The 21945-nt window shown below is 39.1% G+C and overlaps 5 protein-coding genes across 5 annotated transcripts; all 5 read right to left on the bottom strand.

Moving 5' to 3' along the window:
• Positions 1-5823: 5823 nt before the first annotated feature.
• LOC114734101 (17.3 kDa class I heat shock protein-like) lies at positions 5824-6637 on the bottom strand. Its single transcript, XM_028921615.1, has one exon. It carries the CDS (start codon positions 6503-6505, stop codon positions 6038-6040), a length of 468 nt encoding a protein of 155 aa, XP_028777448.1. The 5' UTR covers positions 6506-6637; the 3' UTR covers positions 5824-6037.
• On the bottom strand, positions 5826-13297 carry LOC114734102 (17.3 kDa class I heat shock protein-like). Its single transcript, XM_028921616.1, has 2 exons — positions 12790-13297; positions 5826-6044 (listed from the first exon to the last, which is right to left on the bottom strand). The coding sequence occupies exon 1, from the start codon at positions 13255-13257 to the stop codon at positions 12790-12792; it is 468 nt and encodes a 155-aa protein (XP_028777449.1). The 5' UTR covers positions 13258-13297; the 3' UTR covers positions 5826-6044.
• Positions 9419-9936, bottom strand: LOC114734100 (17.3 kDa class I heat shock protein-like). Its single transcript, XM_028921614.1, has one exon. It carries the CDS (start codon positions 9925-9927, stop codon positions 9457-9459), a length of 471 nt encoding a protein of 156 aa, XP_028777447.1. The 5' UTR covers positions 9928-9936; the 3' UTR covers positions 9419-9456.
• Positions 13298-16571: 3274 nt separating the features above from the next.
• On the bottom strand, positions 16572-17424 carry LOC114734103 (17.3 kDa class I heat shock protein-like). Its single transcript, XM_028921617.1, has one exon. It carries the CDS (start codon positions 17354-17356, stop codon positions 16889-16891), a length of 468 nt encoding a protein of 155 aa, XP_028777450.1. The 5' UTR covers positions 17357-17424; the 3' UTR covers positions 16572-16888.
• Positions 17425-18946: 1522 nt separating this feature from the next.
• On the bottom strand, positions 18947-21673 carry LOC114734125 (MACPF domain-containing protein NSL1). Its single transcript, XM_028921661.1, has 7 exons — positions 21393-21673; positions 20918-21156; positions 20577-20781; positions 20399-20482; positions 20108-20294; positions 19846-20018; positions 18947-19762 (listed from the first exon to the last, which is right to left on the bottom strand). The coding sequence occupies exons 1-7, from the start codon at positions 21666-21668 to the stop codon at positions 19052-19054; spliced, it is 1875 nt and encodes a 624-aa protein (XP_028777494.1). The 5' UTR covers positions 21669-21673; the 3' UTR covers positions 18947-19051.
• Positions 21674-21945: the final 272 nt, after the last annotated feature.

Below are 21945 nucleotides of genomic sequence, written 5' to 3'. Positions count from 1 at the left end.
TCGACCTGAACGCACCTTTACTCCCCTCGTACTTTGTGGATGGTAATTGGTTGAAAATTGAATATGAAGGCTTGCACATGATTTGTTTTCAGTGCGGGAAATTTGGTCATAACGCAGAAAGATGCCCGTCAAAAATCTCTACCCAGAACCCAGAAGCGACTAAAACAGCACCGGCAAAAGACCAGACCGCTAAAGAGGCAGAGGTTATTCGGCCACCGCAGGATAAAACTCCGGCAAGCCCGTTTGGAGAGTGGATGGTTGCACAAGATTCGAGAAAAGGACGAAGGGCCATCCGCAAAGATAGTAGGTCGGCCGAAGGACAAGGAAGGGCTGACAGGAACGAAAGAGTAGCTGGACAAGCTTCGAGATTTGCTATATTGGAGGTTGAGGATGACAAGACGGATGATGGAAGAGGAATTGAAGGTGACAACCGTGACAAGGTTGATACCACCAACGAGACCCAGGCCAGGGAACTTAACAAGAGAGAAAAGACACAGTTAAAGAAGAAAAGTACTGAAGGGAAAAAGGAATCAGAAGCAAAGGAATTGAAAGGAAAGGGACAATCTAAAGGGAATAGGAAAAAGGAGACTGTAGGGGGATGGGAAGCAGGGCAGCCTCGGGACCTGAAAAGAGAACAGAACACAAGAAACTCCTATAAAAAAGATGACGAAGCGGGGGAAAAAGAGGAAAATATCAGGGCTGTTAGTGTCGTGGGTATGGGCCAGAATAGTGGGAGACATAATGGGCCAAAAGGGGATGGTAATAGTGACAGTGGGGGGTAATGCAGCGAGGGCCCAGAGAGAGCCAACAAGGTCCTAAAATCAGTAAAAAATTTAATAATTCTAATGGACCAGGGGGAACCCAAGCCTCAGAAGATATGGATCTTGAAGAAGGAAACCCGCCTGATCCGGGAGACAGAGGAGAAACTTTGGGCCTAGGGGAAGCAGAGGCGCAATTGAGAGCCCAGGGTCAGATAACCCCAAGGAGTATAGAGGAGCATCAATGTTCCAGTATGGAAGATTAAGAAGCGTACGTGGACCTCTCCATATCTTCTTTATCTTATTAATGATTGTAGTTTGGAATGTTAGAGGAGCAGCCGGAAAGGAATTCGGATGTGCTCTTAGAGACATGAAAAATAGATTGAAGCCTACCGTTGTTGTATTACTAGAAACACGGTGCAGCGGAGAAACAGCCCAGAGAGTGATCAAAAGACTGGGGTACAAAAATCAAAAAATTAGTGAAGCTACAGGGATGTCGGGAGGGATTTGGATTTTGTGGAATGATGATAAAATCGAAATCTCTATTTTAGAAAGCAATAAACAATACCTGCATGGAGTAGTAACAGGTTTGGGGCAAAGCAGGTGGGCTTTCACAGCCGTCTATGCAAGCCCAAGAGAGATGGAAAGAAGAGAATTATGGGAAAATTTAGAAGGTGTAGCGCAACGTACTAAACTCCCATGGCTTCTTGCGGGAGATTTTAATGACATTAAAGATGGCAGTGAGCAGAGAGGAGGGAGTAATCCTAATGATAGAAAATGCAGGAGATTCCTTGACAATATTAACCGTTGTAGGTTGATCGATTTGGGCTCAGAAGGGCCTAGATACACCTGGCGAGGTCCAGCCACGAAGTTTGGGGGAAGACTTTATAAGAAACTAGACCGAGCACTCTGCAACCAAAACTGGAGAAACTCTTTCGGTGAAGCTAGGGTAAGAGTGGGGCCAAGAGTGCAATCTAATCACCATCCTTTATTCATCTATTTAACAGGCCCCCAGAACAACAGGTCCAAACGTCCATTCAGATTTGAAGCCATGTGGCTCACTCACAAAGAATTCAAACCGTCTATCCAAGATATATGGAAGAATGAGATGGAGTTACCAAAGGATTTGAAAGGGCTAGAGGAGTTTCTGAAGGAGTGGAATGTCAAGGTCTTTGGCCATGTTAAGGAAAAAAAGAAAGAAATCCTAAGAAGGATAACGGGCATACAGAAAGTTTCTGCTGACCATAATAACCGATTCCTGGAGGAACTTGAGGCAAATCTCCAAAAGGAGCTACAGGAAATCTTGAAGCAAGAGGAGATCTTGTGGTTCCAAAAAGCTAGAACTAAATGGCTTAATGATGGGGACAGGAACACAACCTTCTATCACTCAAAGACCAATGTGAAAAGAAGAAGGACGAGAGTCTCAGTCTTGAAAGATGAACAGAATGAAAGAATAGAGGGGAAGGAGGAGGTAGGCAAGCTGATCAACAGGTACTTTCAAGACTTGTTTGAAGAGGAAGTGACGGATAGAAAGTGGGTCAAAACGATGCATAGCTGGCCAGAAGTTAAACAAGAAGAATGGGATAGGATTGGAAGTGTGTTATGTAACGAAGAAATCAAACAAGCCATGTTTTCTATTGGCGGCTTGAAAGCTCCCGGTTCAGATGGGTTCCCGGCAATATTCTATCAGAAGTGTTGGGATATAATGGGTGAAAGTGTGTGTAGAGCAGTGAAGAACATGTGGACTGATCCAAAGAATTTGAAAGCTGTCAACTCTACCTTGATCACTTTAACTCCCAAGGTTGACAATCCGGAGAGAGTAAACCAGCTAAGACCTATCTCACTCTGTAATGTCATCTACAAATGTGTCTCCAAAATTTTGGTGCAAAGATTGAAGGGTATCATGCCAACAGTGGTGTCCCCCTATCAAGTTAGCTTTGTCCCAGGAAGAATTATCCATGATAATATCATCATTGTTAATGAGATGATTCAATCCATGAGAAGGAAAAAAGGAAAGAAAGGTTATATGGCAATCAAAGTCGATCTTGAAAAGGCCTACGATAGGATGAATTGGAATTTTATTGGTAAAATATTGGAGGAGATGGAATGTCCGGAGGAAACAAAGGAAAGAATTCTGGGTTGTGTTCTGACCGACATTACAAATATTCTGTGGCATGGCGAGAAATTAGAAGGCTTTCAGCCCACACGGGGAATTAGACAGGGCGATCCCATTTCTCCTTATCTTTTTGTACTCGGAATGGAAAAACTTACCCATATGATCCTAGATAGAGAGAGAGTGAAACAGTGGAGAGGTTTGAGAGTAGGCAAAGCAGGACCCATTATAACTCATATGATGTTTGCTGACGATCTTGTTCTTTTTGTAGAGGCGAGTCTTTCTCAAATTGACAATATCTTAAATTGTTTACAGGAGTTTGGGGAAATATCAGGACACAAGATTAGTCAAGAGAAAACAGTGATCTATTTCTCACCAAATGCTCTGGTGCACTCAAGGAGGGCAATTTGTTCCAGAAGCAATTTTAAGGAGGTTGCTGAGCTCGGTAGATACCTGGGGGCAAATATCTCTCACCAAAGGAAAAGACGGACCCGCTATGCAGGCATGCTGGATAAACTCAAACAGAAACTGGGTGGATGGAAGGCCTCTAGTCTCTCAATGGCAGGAAGAATCACTCTGGTCAAAGCAGTTACTAGCTCCATGGCAATTTATCCCATGCAACATGATAAACTGCCAAAGGGAGTAATAGAGGAGATGGAAAAAGTGCAGAGGAGGTTTATATGGGGGGAAGAAGGAAACAAGCACTCATGGCATGCGATTGGATGGGAGACGCTGTGTAGAGAGAAATCTCAAGGAGGGATGGGAATTAAGTCAATGATAGAAATGAATGATGCCTTCATACATAAGCTGTTATGGAGATTAAATACCGAACCCAACGCATTGTGGGTTAAGGTGTTGCTCGGTAAATATGGAAGAGGGTCAAGTACTAGGGACAGACCTATAACAAAAGCCACGGACTCAAGACTCTGGAAAGAAATGGCTAGAGCTTGGGATAGCTTCCAAATAAATGTGTCTGAGGCCAGAAGTCCGAACCAGCAAGATACAAAGGGTCTGAAATGGAGGTTAACTAGCAATGGGGTTTTCACTACCTCGAGTGCGTATCTAAATCTAAAAGGTATGCAAAACTCAACATATGGAAAACACTGGAAGTTGATATGGAAATTACGCTTACCAGAGAGGGTGCATGTCTTTATCTGGAGAGTCCTTCACAAAAAACTCCCCACGAAGGATGTCACAAGTAAATGGGACGGAAGCCAAGGTTGGTGTGAATTATGCAACCGCGCCAAGGAGAATCACCAGCATGCCCTGAGAGATTGCCTTTATGCCACTTCTATCTGGAGGAAAATAGTGCCTTGGCAAGCAAGACCCAAGTTCTTCGGTCAGGATTGGAAGGACTGGGTAATAGGGAATATTCTAGACAAGCGACGAGTCTCTGAAAATTTCAATTGGAATGAACTATTTGCAATGGGAATTTGGCAAATATGGAACTGGAGGAATCTTCTGATACATGATGAGGAGTTTGAGTTCCCGTCGAACCCGGAAAAAGTTATTTACAACGCTTTGCAGTACTACCATCACAGGTGGGGGGAGATGCTGATAGAGAGGGTCATAGAAAGAGATAGGAATATCAAGTGGAAAGCACCTGAAAAGGGGTGGTGTAAGTTGAACACAGATGCGACTGGTCCGGAACAGGGCATGAACGGATGTGGAGGTGTAATAAGAGGGGACTGTGGCGAATGGTTGGGAGGATTCACGATGAAAATCAGACAAACCAGTGCTACTAACGCTGAAGCCAGAAGCTTATTGGTAGGTCTACAAGAATGCTGGAATCTGGGGTTTAAGAAAGTCGAGGTGGAATGTGATGCCAGCCAGGTAATTGAGGCCATCAACAGTGACAAACCCTGCAACGGAAGTCTATGGCTCTTTACTATGATACGCAATATGTTACAGAAAGATTGGCAAGTGAAGGTTAATCATATCTATAGAGAAGGAAACGGTTGTGCAGATTGCCTGGCAACGATAAGTCTGGAACAAGTTGAACAGTGGGTCAGATGGTCGGCTCCCCCGAGTATGCTGGAGAAAATGCTCAAGGAAGAAGCCGCTGGAGTCTTGTAGTTGTTTGTTTCCCTTAGTTGTTTATTTTGTATGGGCTTAGCCCCTTTTTCTCACCTAAAAAAAAAAAAAAAAGAATCTTCCTCTATGTTCTCGAGGAGTTGCTGTTACGGTCATTTGGTGTTCCCTTGGAGTGATACTATTATTAATGCTTATAATTTATAGTTTAATTGACTTTTTCATTTTAATTCCTTGCAGTTTTAAATTATTGCATTTGGTTTCGACAATTTCACAAAATTTTTATCTGATTTTAACAAATGATCCATCCGCTTTAACAAGTTATATCTATAACCCCTATATCACGTGTGCTCATCTAATTACGTACGTGGAAGTGAAAGTATTTCAGATGAGTGAGATTTTTTAGGGTACGTAAATGGTTGAAGACTTCAAAGTTAAAAATTTTAGCCACTCTAATTCAACCTTTTTGGTTATGTAGTTTCCTTTTTTGTTGGCCAGTTCGAATTTCAGACTCGCCCTTCAAATGTAGGTTAGAGAAGGCCCATTTCCCACGCAGATGAACTGATCCTTTAAGCTGAGAATTTTCGGAAAACGCTTTAATGCGTCGACGTGTTCTCATATGAAGAGAGAGGAGACAACTCCACACACTGAAGCTTGAAAGCACGCAAAAACAAGAAATGGAAACATATTAAATCACTCACTTGCCTCCGCAATCTGAAAATAGCGTTTGAACCTTTTGCGTCTTAACCCCTGGGATATTAGCAAGATTGAGTTCGAAACTTTTTCAGAGTGAAATGCAATTTGGACCTCCAACTTATCTAAACATTCCATGATAGACAAGCATTTTTCATTTACAGCGCAGAATTTGAATTGCTTAGACATCAAACATCAAACGAAGTCAAGCAAAAACAACAAATCAAAGATAACAAAAAAGGCACACTTTATTTCAATAACACAGATCAAGACTCATGTAAATTTACACAGACACACACGCGTCAAAGCTTACAGGACGCTCTCCTTTCTAGACACACCTTATTGCAGAGCACACTATTTTACAAACATAGACGATTCAGCACTTACAAAGACATGCATATTCTCCAAAACAAACCCACAAAAACCCAGATTACCATTCTTTTTAAGAAATCTGGATGGCTTTAACATCGGCCTTCTTAACCTCTGCCTTGGGAACGGTAACAGTAAGCACACCGTTCTCCATGGAAGCCTTCACCTGATCCATTTTAGCATTCTCCGGCAGCCTGAACCTCCTCATGAATCTGCCGCTGCTTCGCTCGACGCGGTGCCATGTATCGTTCTTGTCTTCTTTCTCCACGTTCCTCTCTCCGCTTATCTGAAGCACCCTGTCATCCTCGATCTCAACCTTCACCTCATCCTTCTTCAGCCCTGGAAGATCCGCCTTGAACACATGCGCTTCTGGGGTCTCCCTCCAATCCACCCGTGTGCTCACAAATGCAGAATTATCCCCCGCGGTGGTTGACAGGGAAGAAGGAAAAGGGAAATCCTTGAAGGGATCCCAAACGTCGAGGGAGAAAGGATCGAATACGTTGCTCCTTCGACCACTGAAGAAACTTGGAATCAACGACATTTTCCAATCTTCGAACTTGAGCAAGGATTATATCAGGAGGAAAGAGTAGAAATTGCTTGGGATTGCTGCTTGATTTCTCAAATTAGTGACGTTTCTGTACAGGTCACGGACGGGATACACCAGCTATTTAAAGCAATGGAAGGAGATTTTCCGGAAAGACCTATATTTTTCCAGATTTTTCTTTTTAAAGGCTTATCATGCGATTAGACCAGGAGAGTTTCGAGCTTGACCCGTCCATAGAAAAATGTGGAAGAATCGAGATTATTTTGTATATGAGGCAATAAGCCCAATTAATTGTCGCCCGAGTTTCTTTTAGGGGAAATTGTAAAAAAAGACCTTGGAATTGCAAAAACGCAGATAGGGACCCTTGACAATTTCACTTTGGGTTTTGACAACTTCAGGGCATATTATTTTTGTCAAAACCTAAAGTGAAGTTGTCAAGGGTCCCTATCTGCGTTTTTGCAATTTCAAGATCTTTTTTTACAATTTTCCCTTTCTTTTATGTCTTTTTTGGCCCTGAAATAATCTGTGTTTACTTCTTCACCTTCTTTTTTTTTTTTTTGACCTGACATCACCTTTATCTTATTTGCAGTTGCCAACGCATTCAAGTGGTTGTCATAAAACATATTTCAAGGCTGAAAAATCTATGCAGTGATATAATCATGTAATCTCATAATCTAATTTATTAGCTATAACCTTTTAAAAACTTGTTGAGAATTAGATTTAATTTTAAATACAAGACTTAATCCAACTTGTCTATCAAATTTATAGTATTTTTTCAAAATAATCTTATTAATTGTAAAAAAATTTATTTTTTATTAAGAGTTAATTTTAACGTACATATTAAATAAGATAATTTAGAAAAATCAATACATGTGTAATAAGTATCCAACTTAACCATTTTATTAATCTTTTCAGATTAATTATTCAACTCTTATGTTACAGATTCAAAATAATATTTTAATTGTAAATAGAAAGGTTATTACAAACTCGAATATATGATGTTGAAGCATACAGACTCTTGTGATTTTTGTGACAGTCAACAGACATTTTTGGCTTCCAACTAAAAGGCCAGCGTTGACTAAATTAACGCGTGTTGTTAATATTGTTTCGTTTTTACTACTTTAATAGGGACATTGCTCTGTTGTGCTATAGAATTCAGAACACCAAGCATCTATTCACAGAAAATAGTCTTTTCTTTTAATTCTCACATCTTAAAATTAAATTATTTATGAGACAAATTGGGACAATCCCGCCCTAATAACCAAAATGGGAGGACCTCTTCATCCCGTGTCCCATCCCAACTATCTTTTTCTTTTGTTGAATTTTTTGGTTCAAAACCAATTATGTTTTACATCATAAAAACTCAAACTAACAATTTTATAAAGAAAATATATAAAAATTGGTTAAAATTTGATAGTAATAAAAAAAATAACCAAAAACAACGTTTCTCTGAAAAATATATAAACTCAAAATATCGCCTAAAATACATCACATTACCCATATAAAAGTTGCGAACAACATAATTATAATGTTATAATATTATTCTATTAATAATAAATAAAATAAATTCATAAAATTATAAAAATAAAATATCAGGACAGAACTGGACCAAAATCCTGTCTCGATACATTTTTATCTCAACCCAAAATAATTGGCATTGAGATACTATGACCGAACACGAGTGACCTGCTTCAAACCGAAGCCATAATTTCCGATGTCAGATGATCGAATTAATCAGTGACCTGACTCTTACACGGGCGCCCAGGCAAAAACGTTCTTTAACTTCATATATAAGAAAAAAGAATCTAAAAAATTCCTAGGAATATGGAAAGATGGAGTTGAGCTATGATTTGAACTCCGTCTTTTTTTCGTTCTTTTTTTTTTGCCAAATGATTTGAACTCTGTTAATCACGCACTCGTTACAGTTTTTTCCTTTACACAACAATATCCATTCTCGTTTCAGATATACTCTTCATATCTTAAATATAAAATCTTTTTTGTAGTGTAACTCACACTGTAAAAAGAGAAGTAGTTATTTATCCACTTTCACATGAGATAACTACTTTCTACATGCCAAAAAATGATTTTATTAGATAACTACCTATTTTATCTATCATTGTTTATCAATATTTCAGTATATTGACACGTTCTGTTAAATTCTTCTCCCTTTTTTCCCACGCAATCAATAGCACTGTACAATATGAAATCATCAAAGCTGTTATTTGATCACTGATTATCGATTTACCAGTCTTTACTTGAAATACTCGCACAATAGAGATGAAATTATTCTAGTGCGGGTCAAATTTTGGTAGGGAGTATATTTTTCACTTTCCACGTATTAAGATAGATAACGAGAGAATATGACTTGTTCAAATTAAAATAAAAACAAAAAATTCGGAAATACATATAAAATATATACTTGAAAATATGGTTTTCATCTCTAACATTGATCACGTTTTGCCACCAGAAGAAAGGCCATGTACGCATATTAGTGAAGTACGTCTGCACAAATCTGTGAAATCTGCCTGCTACACTTAGATTCTCACTCTCTGCTTTCTCAAAGATCCAGATGCACTGCACAAGAACACTCTGCAATTACCCATCGACCCTCTTTAATGTTCAATCCAAACTCCGATTGTGACGCTCGAATTCGCATCAGTTCGTTGCGTAATGAAAGGGACAACAAAGATGTCGATGGATTTTATTGAACAAGAACCAAAGGAAATTAAGTTTATATCTTATTCCAAAACCACACTCATCAAAACTCACAAGTAAATTTATACGGACAAGTTATATGAGAGATCACAGTCTCTTTCTTTGTCCGCTCTTAAAGTAACGACTGAGACGAACATTCTATTTTACAAGCATAAAAACCGATACTTCTAATGTGACGGATAAAAACTCGTCAATATAAAACCAGAAAAGAAACCAGAGAATGTCGTTTATTCTTAACCAGAGATCTCGATGGCCTTAACTTCAGGCTTCTTCACCTCTTCCTTCGGAACAGTGACAGTAAGAACCCCATTCTCCATGGAAGCCTTCACTTGATCCATTTTGGCACTCTCCGGCAGTCTGAATCTCCTCGTGAATTTGCCGCTGCTTCGCTCAACGCGATGCCATGTGTCGTTCTTGTCCTCTTTCTCCACGTTCCTCTCTCCGCTGATCTGAAGCACCCTGTCATCTTCGATCTCAACCTTAACGTCATCCTTCTTCAGCCCTGGGAGATCCGCCTTGAACACATGCGCTTCTGGGGTCTCCTTCCAGTCCACCCGAGTGCTCACAAACGCAGAATTATCCTGAGAAGAAGTTGAGAGAGAAGAGGGGAAAGGGAAATCCTTGAAGGGGTCCCAAACGTCCAGAGAGAATGGATCGAAAATGCTGCTCCTTCGGCCACCAACAACACCTGGGATCAACGACATCTTCTAATCGTAGAGCATGAATGTGTATAACAATTGAAGATAGGAGAAAGTGCGCACACGACTTGATCGCTGAAGTTGATTACGATTATGCTTCTCACCATTGCCGATACATCGGCCATTTAAAAGGAATGGAGGGAGAAATCTAGTATTTTGAGGTCGGTTTTTGATATTTCCAGAAGGGCCCCAGTATTTCGCGATCTTACTTTTCCAGCCAACGTCTTGATGCTTTGGTACCGATTGGAAGAATCCAGATTATCATCCGAGCTGGGGACTGGACCCACAACACCTAAAAAAAAAAATAGAAAAAAAGAAGATTCAACCACAGAGTGATCTTGTTGTCTACCAAAAATGTAAAATATTTTAGAAAACTCAATTAAATTACATTTATTGTTTTATTTATATAATGTAATGATAATTAAGGGTATAAAAAATAAAAAAAGTAAATCCTATTTGGACCTGCTTAAAAAACAGCCCACCAGGAAAAATGCAACTTCAGGATGAGTTTTGGTAGAGATGTAATTTAGAGTGCAGGGATTGTATTCGGAGATTGGTGTGGAATTTGAAGGTTCCGAGACGTATACAGGTTTTCGTACGGATTGCCATTCATGGCAGGCTCCGTACAGCTGCAGCACAAAATAGGTTATTTGGTAGAGAACAAAAATGTTTGAGAGGTGGAGCTGATATTGAGAATCAGAGTCATGTTCTAAGAGAGTGCCCTGTGTTGAGAAAAATTAGGAATGACCTGGGGATAGCCAACTCTAATGTGCAGTTCTTTAATGATAATATGATAGAGTGGTTTATACACAATCTGAAGAGCAGTGATTATAGAACTGGAGGAACAGTGCTTTATTTGAGGAAGGATTTTGTCTGCCCACAAGCCCTGACATGATTATCAAGAAGCATATGTTTGAATGTGGCATACTGGCAAAAAAAATATGACAACAATGGTTCATGCAAGCAAGTCAAATATGTGAAGTGGGTGTTTCCTCCTGGAGGATGGTCAAAACTAAGCTTCGACGGAGTTGGCAAAGGCTGCCCAGGTGTGGTGAGGCGTGGAGAAGTGCTTCGTGGCAGTAGCAGCGAGTGGATAGGTGGCTCTATAAAGAAGGAAACTCTAATGCTTTGCTCGCAGGGCTCTGGGGAGCCATTTTTGGGCTTAAATTAGCCCAGGAACTTGGTATTCATAAAGTTGTGGGGAAAGGGGGCTCTGTCACTGCGGTAAGATGCTATTGCATTATTCATTGTCGGCTGCGTGATGCTCATAGAAGTATGCAGCTCCTGTTCTCTCATACTTTCAGAGAACGGAGCTTCGTAACGAACTGGCTTGCTAATAAAAGTCTAAAATATATCTGGATAATCTTATTTCAAATAATATCAAATATTAAACATAAATACTCTTTCTATTAAAAATTCAAATCTTAATTCAGCAAGTCACATTATGAGAAGCTAAACCCAGCTCCTATTACTTTACTTCCAGATATTATATGACTAATGATTGGATGATTGGGTGTTTGCTCGTCCCTACCTGTAGGGAAAAAAGGAGACGTAGTTTAAAGATAGTCAACGGTGTTTTATTTTTTTATGATGGAGTTGGAATTTTAATTTTAGGATTCATAATCTTCCAAACGTTTTGATTCTAGGTTCATTTTTTCTCCTTCTTCTCAGCATTCCAGCTTCTAGAATATTTTTTAAAATTTTTTACCTAAATAGGAATAGGATAAAATATGTGCACTGCAATGTTGATAAGATGCAAGTGATTTATCAAAACATTTATGATTGAAAAATATCCCGTAAAATTTAAAAAGAATTTAAACTATTGTAAACTAGCAAATATTATATTGTATGAATATTGAACTTTAAAAAAAGTTGATCTGATTTTCATAGAAGAAAATATAATAAAGATTCATCTGAGGTAATTTCAGATAGAAAAGGGCACTGGCAGTGCTCATGAGGAAATTAAATTAGACAACATGAAGTCACAAATAAAAGGGCCAAAAAAACACCAAATTGAATGAGATTTTTTTATTAATAATTTTCCCAATAAATTTATAGCTATTGTATTTTCTCCGGAAAAAAGCAAAAGACCTTTTATTCGTTCCCCTTTTTTATTGCTTATGTAGCTTATCTTTTAGACTTTTTTTTGAAGGAGGTCTGTTACTAACATGTTTACTTCCATTATGGTAACGTATTTGGAATGCCCACTTTAATCTATTAGTGTGAAAATTAATATTAAGTCTATATATAATACTTATTTTATATGTTTATCCTTTTTTAATAATAATTAAATAAGAAAGTGAGTGAAAGAATTAAGAAAAATTATTAAAACGTTTGAAAAAATATTAACTACTATGATTAATATTCTCAACCTATCAGATCTTAAGACCAGAGGAGAATCAATTATCCAATTCAGTCAAACTTCAGTAGAAATCAATTTAAGTTCTTAGGGAAGCAAAGAAACTATGGACAGAATGCCCCCCAAATTCGCCCGGCAACGCAAGATGCCGCTTTTCAGAAGACCACGCTGTGTCCCATTACAGACTCAATGAAGCAAGCTTCCCCCATCCATGCTCGGGAAATACTGAACTGTGAAAAACTCAGGCAAAAACACAGATTGGAGAACAATTACAACAAGGAAATGACGCTCTATATTATTTATTCCCCAACCACAAAACTACCAATTTTACAGATTATTTATAGTATTACAAACGACAGTCTTTTCCCGATCCATTCCAAAGGTAATAACTCTCAGAAACACACTGCACACAAACATAGACACTCTCTCACTTCTCAGTTCCAACTCCACACATACATTACCCGGGGGGGGGGGAGAAGAAGCAAAGAATACTACAATGGCATTCTCTTTTAAGAAATCTGGATGGCTTTAACATCGGCCTTCTTAACCTCTGCCTTAGGAACGGTGACAGTGAGCACGCCGTTCTCCATGGAAGCCTTCACCTGATCCATTTTAGCATTCTCCGGCAGCCTGAACCTCCTCATGAATTTGCCGCTGCTTCGCTCGACGCGGTGCCATGTGTCATTCTTGTCTTCTTTCTCCACGTTCCTCTCTCCGCTTATCTGAAGCACCCTGTCATCTTCAATCTCAACCTTCACCTCATCCTTCTTCAGCCCTGGAAGATCGGCCTTGAACACATGAGCTTCTGGGGTCTCCCTCCAGTCCACCCGTGTGCTCACGAATGCAGAATTATCCCCAGAAGGAGTCGAGAGAGAAGAGGGAAATGGAAAATCCTTGAAGGGATCCCACATGTCGACCGAGAATGGATCGAAAATGCTGCTCCTTCGACCACCAAAAACACTTGGGATCAGCGACATCTTTTGAACTGCGGGCTTGAGTGAATCTAAAAACGATGAATAGTAAGATGTTCTGGGACAAAAGACTGCCACTTGATCGCTGAGGTTATTGCTGCTCTGATTAAAAAGACGCTGGATACATTCGGTATTTAAAAGGACAAAAGGGATAATTCTAGTATTTTCGAGGTCGGTTTAATGCTTCCAGAAGAACCCCCTCTCGATTTTTCTTTTCCAGCTGGCGGCCTGATGCTTTTTTTTATTTTCCCTTTTTGATATTTGCTAAAAAGATAATATATTCTATAAAATTCAATTATAAACAGCTATATTTATATCGGCAAAACATATGCTTATATGTATCGTGTAGAAGATTTGGCATGAATATTTAAAAAGTGTATATATATGTATAACTTACTTTGGGAAAATGTAACTTTAAAATAAATTTCAACAGAAACGTAATTTAGATATCATCACTGGTATTTTAGGAACCTTTCATAGCCTATTCGTTCAATACGCAAAATAATAATTTTTCACTCCCTAATTTTCTAATTTTCTTTTTCAGAATAATAGTATTGAAGCCGGGACGAGTGGAGGGTAAGGAGGCACCCTCGACCCCATGTCGCAACTTTTAAAATTAGCCTATTTTTAACTGCAAGTGTTAAATTTTAACGCCCTGAATAAAAAGAACTTATATTAATTGTGTTTCTTCTCTTTTATTTTTCTAGTATTACGTCAATATCATTGGATTAATATCATTATTGGTTATCCGGCCTTTGAAAGAAATTCCAAAAGTATTATATGGGAATTTAGAAATCTGCTATTTTGATAGAGAAAAGAATCCAGAATAAAATAATTTTAAATATCGATTCATCGGTGAAAAACTGTCTCTAAATTTTGAATTACAAGAACAAAAACTTTATGTGAGTGGTTAAAGCCTCAAAGAAGAATTAATTTTTCTATTAGTTTTATTATTTATGAATTTGGCTTCACTTTAGACTTAAATAATTAACACTTTTCAGTTTATATAGAAAATAAAAAGGTGGTTTATCGATGTCCAATATTAATTAGACAATAACGTCACTTGGGCTTAAGCTACTCAATCACCATTTCAAAAGCTTATGAATTCGACTCCTACAATGAATTTGTCATAAATAGATTTAGAATCTTAGGGCCTTCCTCCCTGTCTTCCAAATCCCAACCTCCACCAATAAGATCCCATCAAATTTTAAAAACAAATGAACAATGCGATTAAAATTGAGAAAAGAAAATTAAAGATGCAACAGAAGGAAGAAAAAAAGTGCTCCAACATATGTTTTTCTTGACCAGGGAAAAGTACCCATTAACAAAAAAAAAAAGACTTACAAGAAAAAAAAACAGAAACGCAAAAAAACACAGCCCAAACAACTAAGCCCACAGTCACAAATGCTAATCCTAAACAAAGAACAAGGGGAGCAATGAGCCGACCTTCCATGTCGCTGTACCACCGCATCAAAGCCCATGACAGAGAAAAATCAAAAATGCCGCTAGTGGCAACAAGACCACCATAAGGGGTGGGGGTTCAGAGAACCACCCGCTAGGTCCCAACCCTTTTATCGCAAGAATAGGAGAAACCCATTGTCGCAGAAACATCCATAGACAAAGGCAAAGGAGAAACAGCAGAGGGAAGGGAAAACCTGACCACCAACCAAGCAAGCAATAGCACCAAATGGACAGAAAGCTTTCTACCTCTCTCATTCTCAACACGCCACCACCAAACAGAGCCAATTAAAACCATCTGAGGAGTAGAATGAGCAAAATCGCCAACAATCTTTACAAACCCGACCTCAAAAATGCCAATCAGAGCAATTAGAAGTAGATCTAAGAAAACCACCATCGAGTAAGAGCTATTGTAAAAACAGGTCTTATTTCTGAACCGATAGAAAGAAGCTCCATCAGCAAAACCAAACAAAAGACAAGAAAAAAGGACAAACAAAACAAGAAAAACCAAAGCACAGATGTCGCCTCGTCCGGCGGAAGCCGCAGAAGAAGACATCGTGTACTCACACTCGTGCCCACCGCCTTGGAAAGGAAACTCGAGAGTGGGGGAGCATCTGATAGAAATGCTCCAACATATCTAACGATGAGAAATTTAATTATAAATCAGACTAGTTTAAAATTCCCGACACTCTAAGTCCCACTCAATTACAAAAAACCAAGTCTCCTCCATATGTCATATATTTTTAACTTCTGTAAAAGCCAAGTGTCAACAATTGTCTCATGTTAATTTTATGTCACTAGTTTTTGCAAATAACACATATAAGCTGTAATAATTTGGTTGTTGTTTTTTTACAACCTGAAGTCTATAAATTCGGGCTTTTGTTATTGTGAAAATACATGTTGAAGCTATGTTAAAATAATATTAGTGTATTCCCCATGAACGCCATCTAAATCTTCTTCACTTTCCCAATAGCTTGATTCGGTAATGTATGAACGTTGCAAATACTTTTTTTAGGAAGTCTGTCTTGTTTTGACTTGGATTTCTTAGGCGAAGGTTGTTTTGACTTGCAGGTCGTTGAATTGGGGTTTATCATCTTAGAGCCTTTGTGTTTTTCTTCCTGCCGAGAAGATTGGGTCTTGGGATTTGGAGATCGGCGTTTCTGAAAGAACCTCTATGGAAGTTTCTAACTCAAGCAATAGGGGTCTGCTTTTGACTTCAGCGGTGGCATTGGAGTCGATCTACAGTGGAAGTGGCGGCACTTGAGGCCATCAGGGTGACGCTTCAAGACTTCCACAGCAATGACGCAGCAGCCCACAAAAAATAGGAGATATTTCACAAGAGGTTGACACGCTGTAGTTACACATGGAGGAGCTGAATATATTTGATGGCTAAACTGGCACGCTATTGATGGGAGGGGGAATGAGAAAATAGCAGCAGAGGAGGAGAGAGGCGCACTGCAGTAAGGTCAGGAAAAAAAATACAACTAGGAAACAAGGTGACGCAACTCGGTTCGTACTTTATTCATAGAAGGCTAGTCTAAATTTGTATTTTAATATTTGGATCTTATCGCTTCCGGGTGCAAGTGCCAAGTGCTACCTCCGACGTTAAATATTAAAGTTAATTAAAGATTTAATTTGTTAAAAACACACTAGAGACTTAATTTATTTTTAATAATAAAATTTCAATTTGTTTTATTTTTTACATTTATTTATTTTTTTAACCTGCTCCTTCCTTCAAAGTTGTCATTCTTTAAGGGAAAAAAAACCTCAAAATATACTTTTAAAATTTCAGGAATGATGACCACAACCTGTCTGTCCATTATTATTAAAAATGTAAAACAAAAACAAAAAAACAATGCCCATTTATGAAAATTCAATTTAGCAAACTCCCTTCACATGATATTACGACAACCAAGCACAATTACAACGACAAAATAAGCCTGTACTTTATTCACAAACTAAACTTCCCAAAAGCCAAATATCAAGTTTACAAGACGCCATCATACTATCGCACGGAATCGTCTTCCGTTGTTTCACTCCCATTCCAAAGGTCCTAACTCCCAGAAACACGCTGCTTCACAAAACAAATGCCCTTTTTCACTTTATAAGTTCAAACTCCCACCCAACCCAACACACTTTCGACTATAAAACAGAGAGAAAGCACAGAATGGCATTCTTTTTAAGAAATCTGGATAGCTTTAACATCAGGCTTCTTAACCTCTGCCTTTGGAACAGTCACAGTGAGGACACCGTTCTCCATGGAAGCCTTCACCTGATCCATCTTAGCATTCTCCGGCAGCCTGAACCTCCTCATGAATTTGCCGCTGCTGCGCTCCACGCGGTGCCATGTGTCGTTCTTGTCTTCTTTCTCCACGTTCCTCTCTCCACTTATCTGAAGCACCCTGTCATCTTCCACCTCAACTTTCACCTCATCCTTCTTCAGCCCCGGAAGATCCGCCTTGAACACATGCGCCTCTGGCGTCTCCCTCCAATCCACCCGTGTGCTCACAAATGCAGAATTATCTCCAGAAGTGGTTGAGAGAGAAGAAGGGAACGGTAAATCCCTAAAAGGATCCCAAACGTCCAGAGAGAAGGGATCGAAGATGTTGCTCCTTCGGCCTCCAAAGAAACTGGGAATCAGCGACATTTTCGAATTTCCAGAAACACAACGAAGATGAAATATTGCAAGTAAGGTAAATGTTTTGCAAATGCTTTCGGTTGTGTTCTTCCTTGATGCCAAAAGGAAGGGACAGGGTGGGTATTTAAACTGATGGGAGGAGCCATCTAGCCCTTGCGGGTGAAGTTGTGGGAATTCGAGAATGTTTGGGAATGTTCAAGGCCAGCGTCCACCGACCTCGAAGGAAGTGTCCAGAATCCACATTAGTGCGTGGGCTCTAAGGCCCAAATATTTGGATTCGGCCCATGTCAGCCTTCCTTCAATAATCAATACTTGATGATTCATTTTGCATTTAACAATTGCTTTGACGTTGGATCAGTACTAACTGAATATCTCCCGGTGTTGGGTCCAAAATTGCTTTGACTTGCTTTTTAATATTTAATAACAACTAATGTTAATAATATGCAGGTTTATATTTGTATAATTAATCATTCATAATATATAAATCCTTTTAATTACGAATATTTTTAATTTTATACATTTTCCTCTATTCAAGGGGGAATAATGTTTAATAGGGTTCTTAATCAAAGGTACAGGTCTTTTCACATTTTATGAGATCAAAAATAAACTCTTCAATTTTGGTATAATTTTCTCCCATAAATCTGATTGAACGAAGACTGTGACCACTTTTGTTGACAGTAATCAGATCATTTCACACTCAACCTATCAAATTTAATATCCTACGGCATGATATTTGAAGCTTCTTGATTTAAAAATTCAAGTCATGATAAACGAAAACCAACAAACAAATGGAATGAAGGAATGGTATAAAAAAGACGATAATCATGTTCCGGAGAGAAAACAAAATGAAGATATTAAAGACAATTAAACTAATTCTTAAAGGGATCAAATAATTTAGGCTTTGAAAGAAAGGCGGGGCATATGCATAGCAATTAAACAAAGAAAGTCAAAAGCCACATGTATTTGTAGACAAACAGTAAGATATAGTTAAAATAATGGATATAAAACTCCGGTTTGAACAATGAATTCAGCAACAAGAAAATTTCTCAAAAGGCATTTCCTAAAAATATTAGGTAAAAGTATATTTTTAATTCAGTTTGCTTTTTTATTTGCCACATCCAAAATAGATAATCCCCAGTGTAGCAAAATCATTATCAAAAAAAATAGACGTCCATCTTTATTGCTCAGTGGAGGAAAGAAAGATAAATAAGAAAAATGGAGTTAATAATAATCAAAGACTGACATTTTGTAAATAAAAACAAAAAAAAAAACCTTTACTTGATGAGAAGAGAATAACACATTCCATTTGCATCACAGAAAAAAAAAAAAAAAAGAATAACACATTCCATTTGCAATCCCTGAGCAAACTAGTCAGCGAAGACCTGAGATTTAGACCTGGATTAAAACAAATAGAATACACATTCCATTCAACTTTTTTAGATGCCTCGCTATCTGTCTTGTTTATAATACAGTAATACTCGTATTAAGGACGCAAAGTCAATGATCACCATCCTTAGGTTGCCTCTCGTGAGAGAACCACTTCGAGCTACCTATGCTGTAGCTGGCCCTGCGCTACAAAGATGATGAAAAAAGAATTTGAATGAATAATATTTACAATTATCAAACAACTCATACTATAATATCGTCATCAACTCAACACTACATTCTGAAATGTCACTCCTTTTTCCCAACATCATCGTTTTCCTAGTCCTTCATGTTCATGAATGGCAGAGATTCCTCTGACATTATAGTCAGCAACGAAAACTTGGCCTTCACTGAGATTCTGCTATCCTCCACGCAGAGCTTTGCTCCGGTGACCACCCAATACCCCGGTACATCCTCCGGGCCCCTCACCATCTCTTTCGTGTCCACATAGTTCAGCATCTTCTGAGCCCTCGTCGGCACCGGCGGTCCATCTTCATACACGGCCGAGTTTATATTCACCTTTGTTGACTTCTCCGGCGTGTTCTGCAACAACTCCTTGCTCAACCTCGTGCTCATCAACGCTGAGAAAAACCCCGATTTTCGAGACATTGTTGAAGCTCCGGCCCACTCTGATCGGCGAATTCTGGCCGATGCTACAGAGGAGTACCCAAGTCTGAGGAAGAGAACCTTCTTCATACCTACGAGCTTTACCTCGAACCATGCCCTAGTGACTATACCGATGGACTCATCAAGTCGGGAGGGGTTGTACTCAACTGGTGCTACACATACGTGAGAGAACATGTTCCATTTCACAGGTTCATAGTACCCTTTGTCCACGGATTCATCTGTAGGATTATAGCTATGGTCGTACGAGATGTCGAGGATGCTGGGAATCTCTGAAAGATGCTGAAGATGGATGGCTAGGTGGTCGTTTTTTCTACCTTCTAAGTACAAGCGAATACCAGTTACAGGCCTATTTCCAGTGTCAACCTGCAAAATTGTAAATAGCTAATTAATGGATGACTTCACAGAAATTTCCGTGTTTTGTAATTTCATCACTCTAACTTAATTACCTTGGCAGTATTAACAAAAAGCTTGGGTCCCATGAGAGTGAACTGAAGTGATGGAGACATGTTCCTTCTCTGTATATGACCAAATCCGAGAGGCAGATCACCATACATGGGAGCCCATAACCGAGGCAACTGGAATTCCAGAAACTGATGAAGCTCTTCAATTGGAGGTTTATCTGCAAAATTCACGCATTGTTTATAGGATCATCCCAAAGCATTGTTTATAGACCAAAACGTATCATCACAGAGGGATTAGTCAACTCACATCTAAGGTATAAGTTCACCGCATGACTCAGAAAAATACTGCCTGGAACAGAACTGCTTAGCAGGGAAGTAATAGGTACAAATGACATCGATATCACATCAGGAGACTGTGATATGGTTGAGAGCCACTCGTTGAAAGATTGGCCAGCATCAATTCCTCCCTTTCGAACGGTAATGCTTTGAATCTCCTGTACAGATTATAGGAATTTGTTAAGTCAAGTCCTATCCAAATCTGTCACATGCAAGTTGATCAGATATTGCTCAGTTAATGAAATTTGAGAGAGATACTAACATCGTTCTTGGAATGGCTTTTCACAATTGGTCTGCCACTAAAAGGGAAAGATTTGCGAAACCCCCACGACTTAGCATGATCGTCCTGCATAAAGGGAAAAAGAAAAGGGAACATTTAGCAAAATTGCAAGATGCGGTGTCCCCTTTATTAGAAATTAAGCAGTATGATGAATCTGCACCTTGAGTTTTCCTGATATTTCGGCGGCATTGACATTGAAAGTTTGGTTTGAATTACCAGAAAACCTCTCGTCAGCTAATTGCTTTAACAATTTCTGCACGTCCTTGGGCTCAAGATCTGACTTTTTGGACTGCTTGATATGAATCACATCCTTACCACCCATCTTCACCCCAACAACAACATGAGTCCCATAATTGGCAATAAACCTGAAGAATCACCAAAACAGTTCAGTGCTCATCCAAAATTAAGAATCCAAAAAACATCACCACAACATCACGAAGAAGATTTTGGGGGGGGGGGGAGACAAAAAACCAAGTCAACACCAAGAACAAAGAGGCTTACTCAGCAAGGGCAGAGGGGTTCCACGAAGAAGGCACTTCTCTTATCAATTCCTCTGAAAGAGTAATATTGGATCTGCTTAACTCAATGTTATACAATGTTATGAACCAACCATCTAAAGCCAGGCTTTTTGTGGAAGCCGCATCCTTTGGCCAGCCATTTTTCATGTCAAACATCTGATTGAATTGTCCAGATGGAACCTTTCCCGATAGGCCCAGCTCTTTATTGAATAGCTCCGACATCTGCAATATCACAAATTCACTTAATTCTACCACATCTCATCTAATCTTCCAGATAATGCCTCTTGATTTTATTCTCAATCTCTCAAAGACAGCGACCCCATGACATGATCAACAGTACTAATAACTGTTTCAAATTATCCAAATAAAGAGAACTAAGTGCTGCTAAGAGGGAGCTACAGCTAAACCACTTAACCGGACATAATCATTAGCAAGAGACGAAAAAAGTTAACAATCACCGGATTAAACTTCAGCACGTCGGATTGAAACCTAGTGCGCTCCCCTTTGTCGCACCTGATGGAAGCTGACACGTTAGGGACGACAATCCCACCTGGGAAAACGAGGTCCCTTGTCTGATTCGAATCGAACGTTATCAAACTAGAGCCAGAAGGACCCTTCATGCAAGCCGAAAATCGTATTCCTTTGCATAGATCAAAACCAAGACCAATGACGGAGACGGCTTTTTCCGCCGTCAAGTGAGGCTCTAATCCGGCATTATTACTAGCGAAACCCATTGTTAGTTCTTAGCTTAGGTGTCGCTCTATTGAGGTTTCTGAATTTGCAGCGACAGAAATAAAAAAGAGGAGGAGGAGGAGGAGGAGGAGATGACCCCATTGGGGAAGTCTACGCTGTTTGGAATTCCACGGTTGGAGGTTCAAAGGTCTACGCGGGGAGTTTTTTTTCTCTCAAAAAGAAGATAGATAAATAAATAAATTTATTTTACATTGTTGCTTTTGCCGGAGTGAAAGTGACTGAGAATTGTTTTATAAAGGTTGGACCTTTGAAGAAGAT

Source organism: Neltuma alba, unplaced genomic scaffold, assembly GCF_004799145.2.
Source record: "Neltuma alba isolate B1F8T4 unplaced genomic scaffold, ASM479914v2 tig00013076_pilon, whole genome shotgun sequence".
Classification (NCBI taxonomy): Eukaryota; Viridiplantae; Streptophyta; class Magnoliopsida; order Fabales; family Fabaceae; genus Neltuma; species Neltuma alba.
The sequence above is the reverse complement of the archived record's forward strand: the minus strand, read 5'-3'. Positions and strand labels throughout refer to the sequence as shown.

Coding starts and splice junctions, on each gene's coding strand:
- LOC114734101 (XM_028921615.1), bottom strand. CDS start 6,505: ATGTCGTTGATTCCAAGTTTCTTCAGTGGTCGAAGGAGCAACGTATTC.
- LOC114734100 (XM_028921614.1), bottom strand. CDS start 9,927: ATGTCGTTGATCCCAGGTGTTGTTGGTGGCCGAAGGAGCAGCATTTTC.
- LOC114734102 (XM_028921616.1), bottom strand. CDS start 13,257: ATGTCGCTGATCCCAAGTGTTTTTGGTGGTCGAAGGAGCAGCATTTTC.
- LOC114734103 (XM_028921617.1), bottom strand. CDS start 17,356: ATGTCGCTGATTCCCAGTTTCTTTGGAGGCCGAAGGAGCAACATCTTC.
- LOC114734125 (XM_028921661.1), bottom strand. CDS start 21,668: ATGGGTTTCGCTAGTAATAATGCCGGATTAGAGCCTCACTTGACGGCG. Junction 21,157..21,392: donor ACGTGCTGAAGTTTAATCCG/GTGATTGTTAAC, acceptor GTGATATTGCAG/ATGTCGGAGCTATTCAATAA. Junction 20,782..20,917: donor AACCCCTCTGCCCTTGCTGA/GTAAGCCTCTTT, acceptor GTGATTCTTCAG/GTTTATTGCCAATTATGGGA.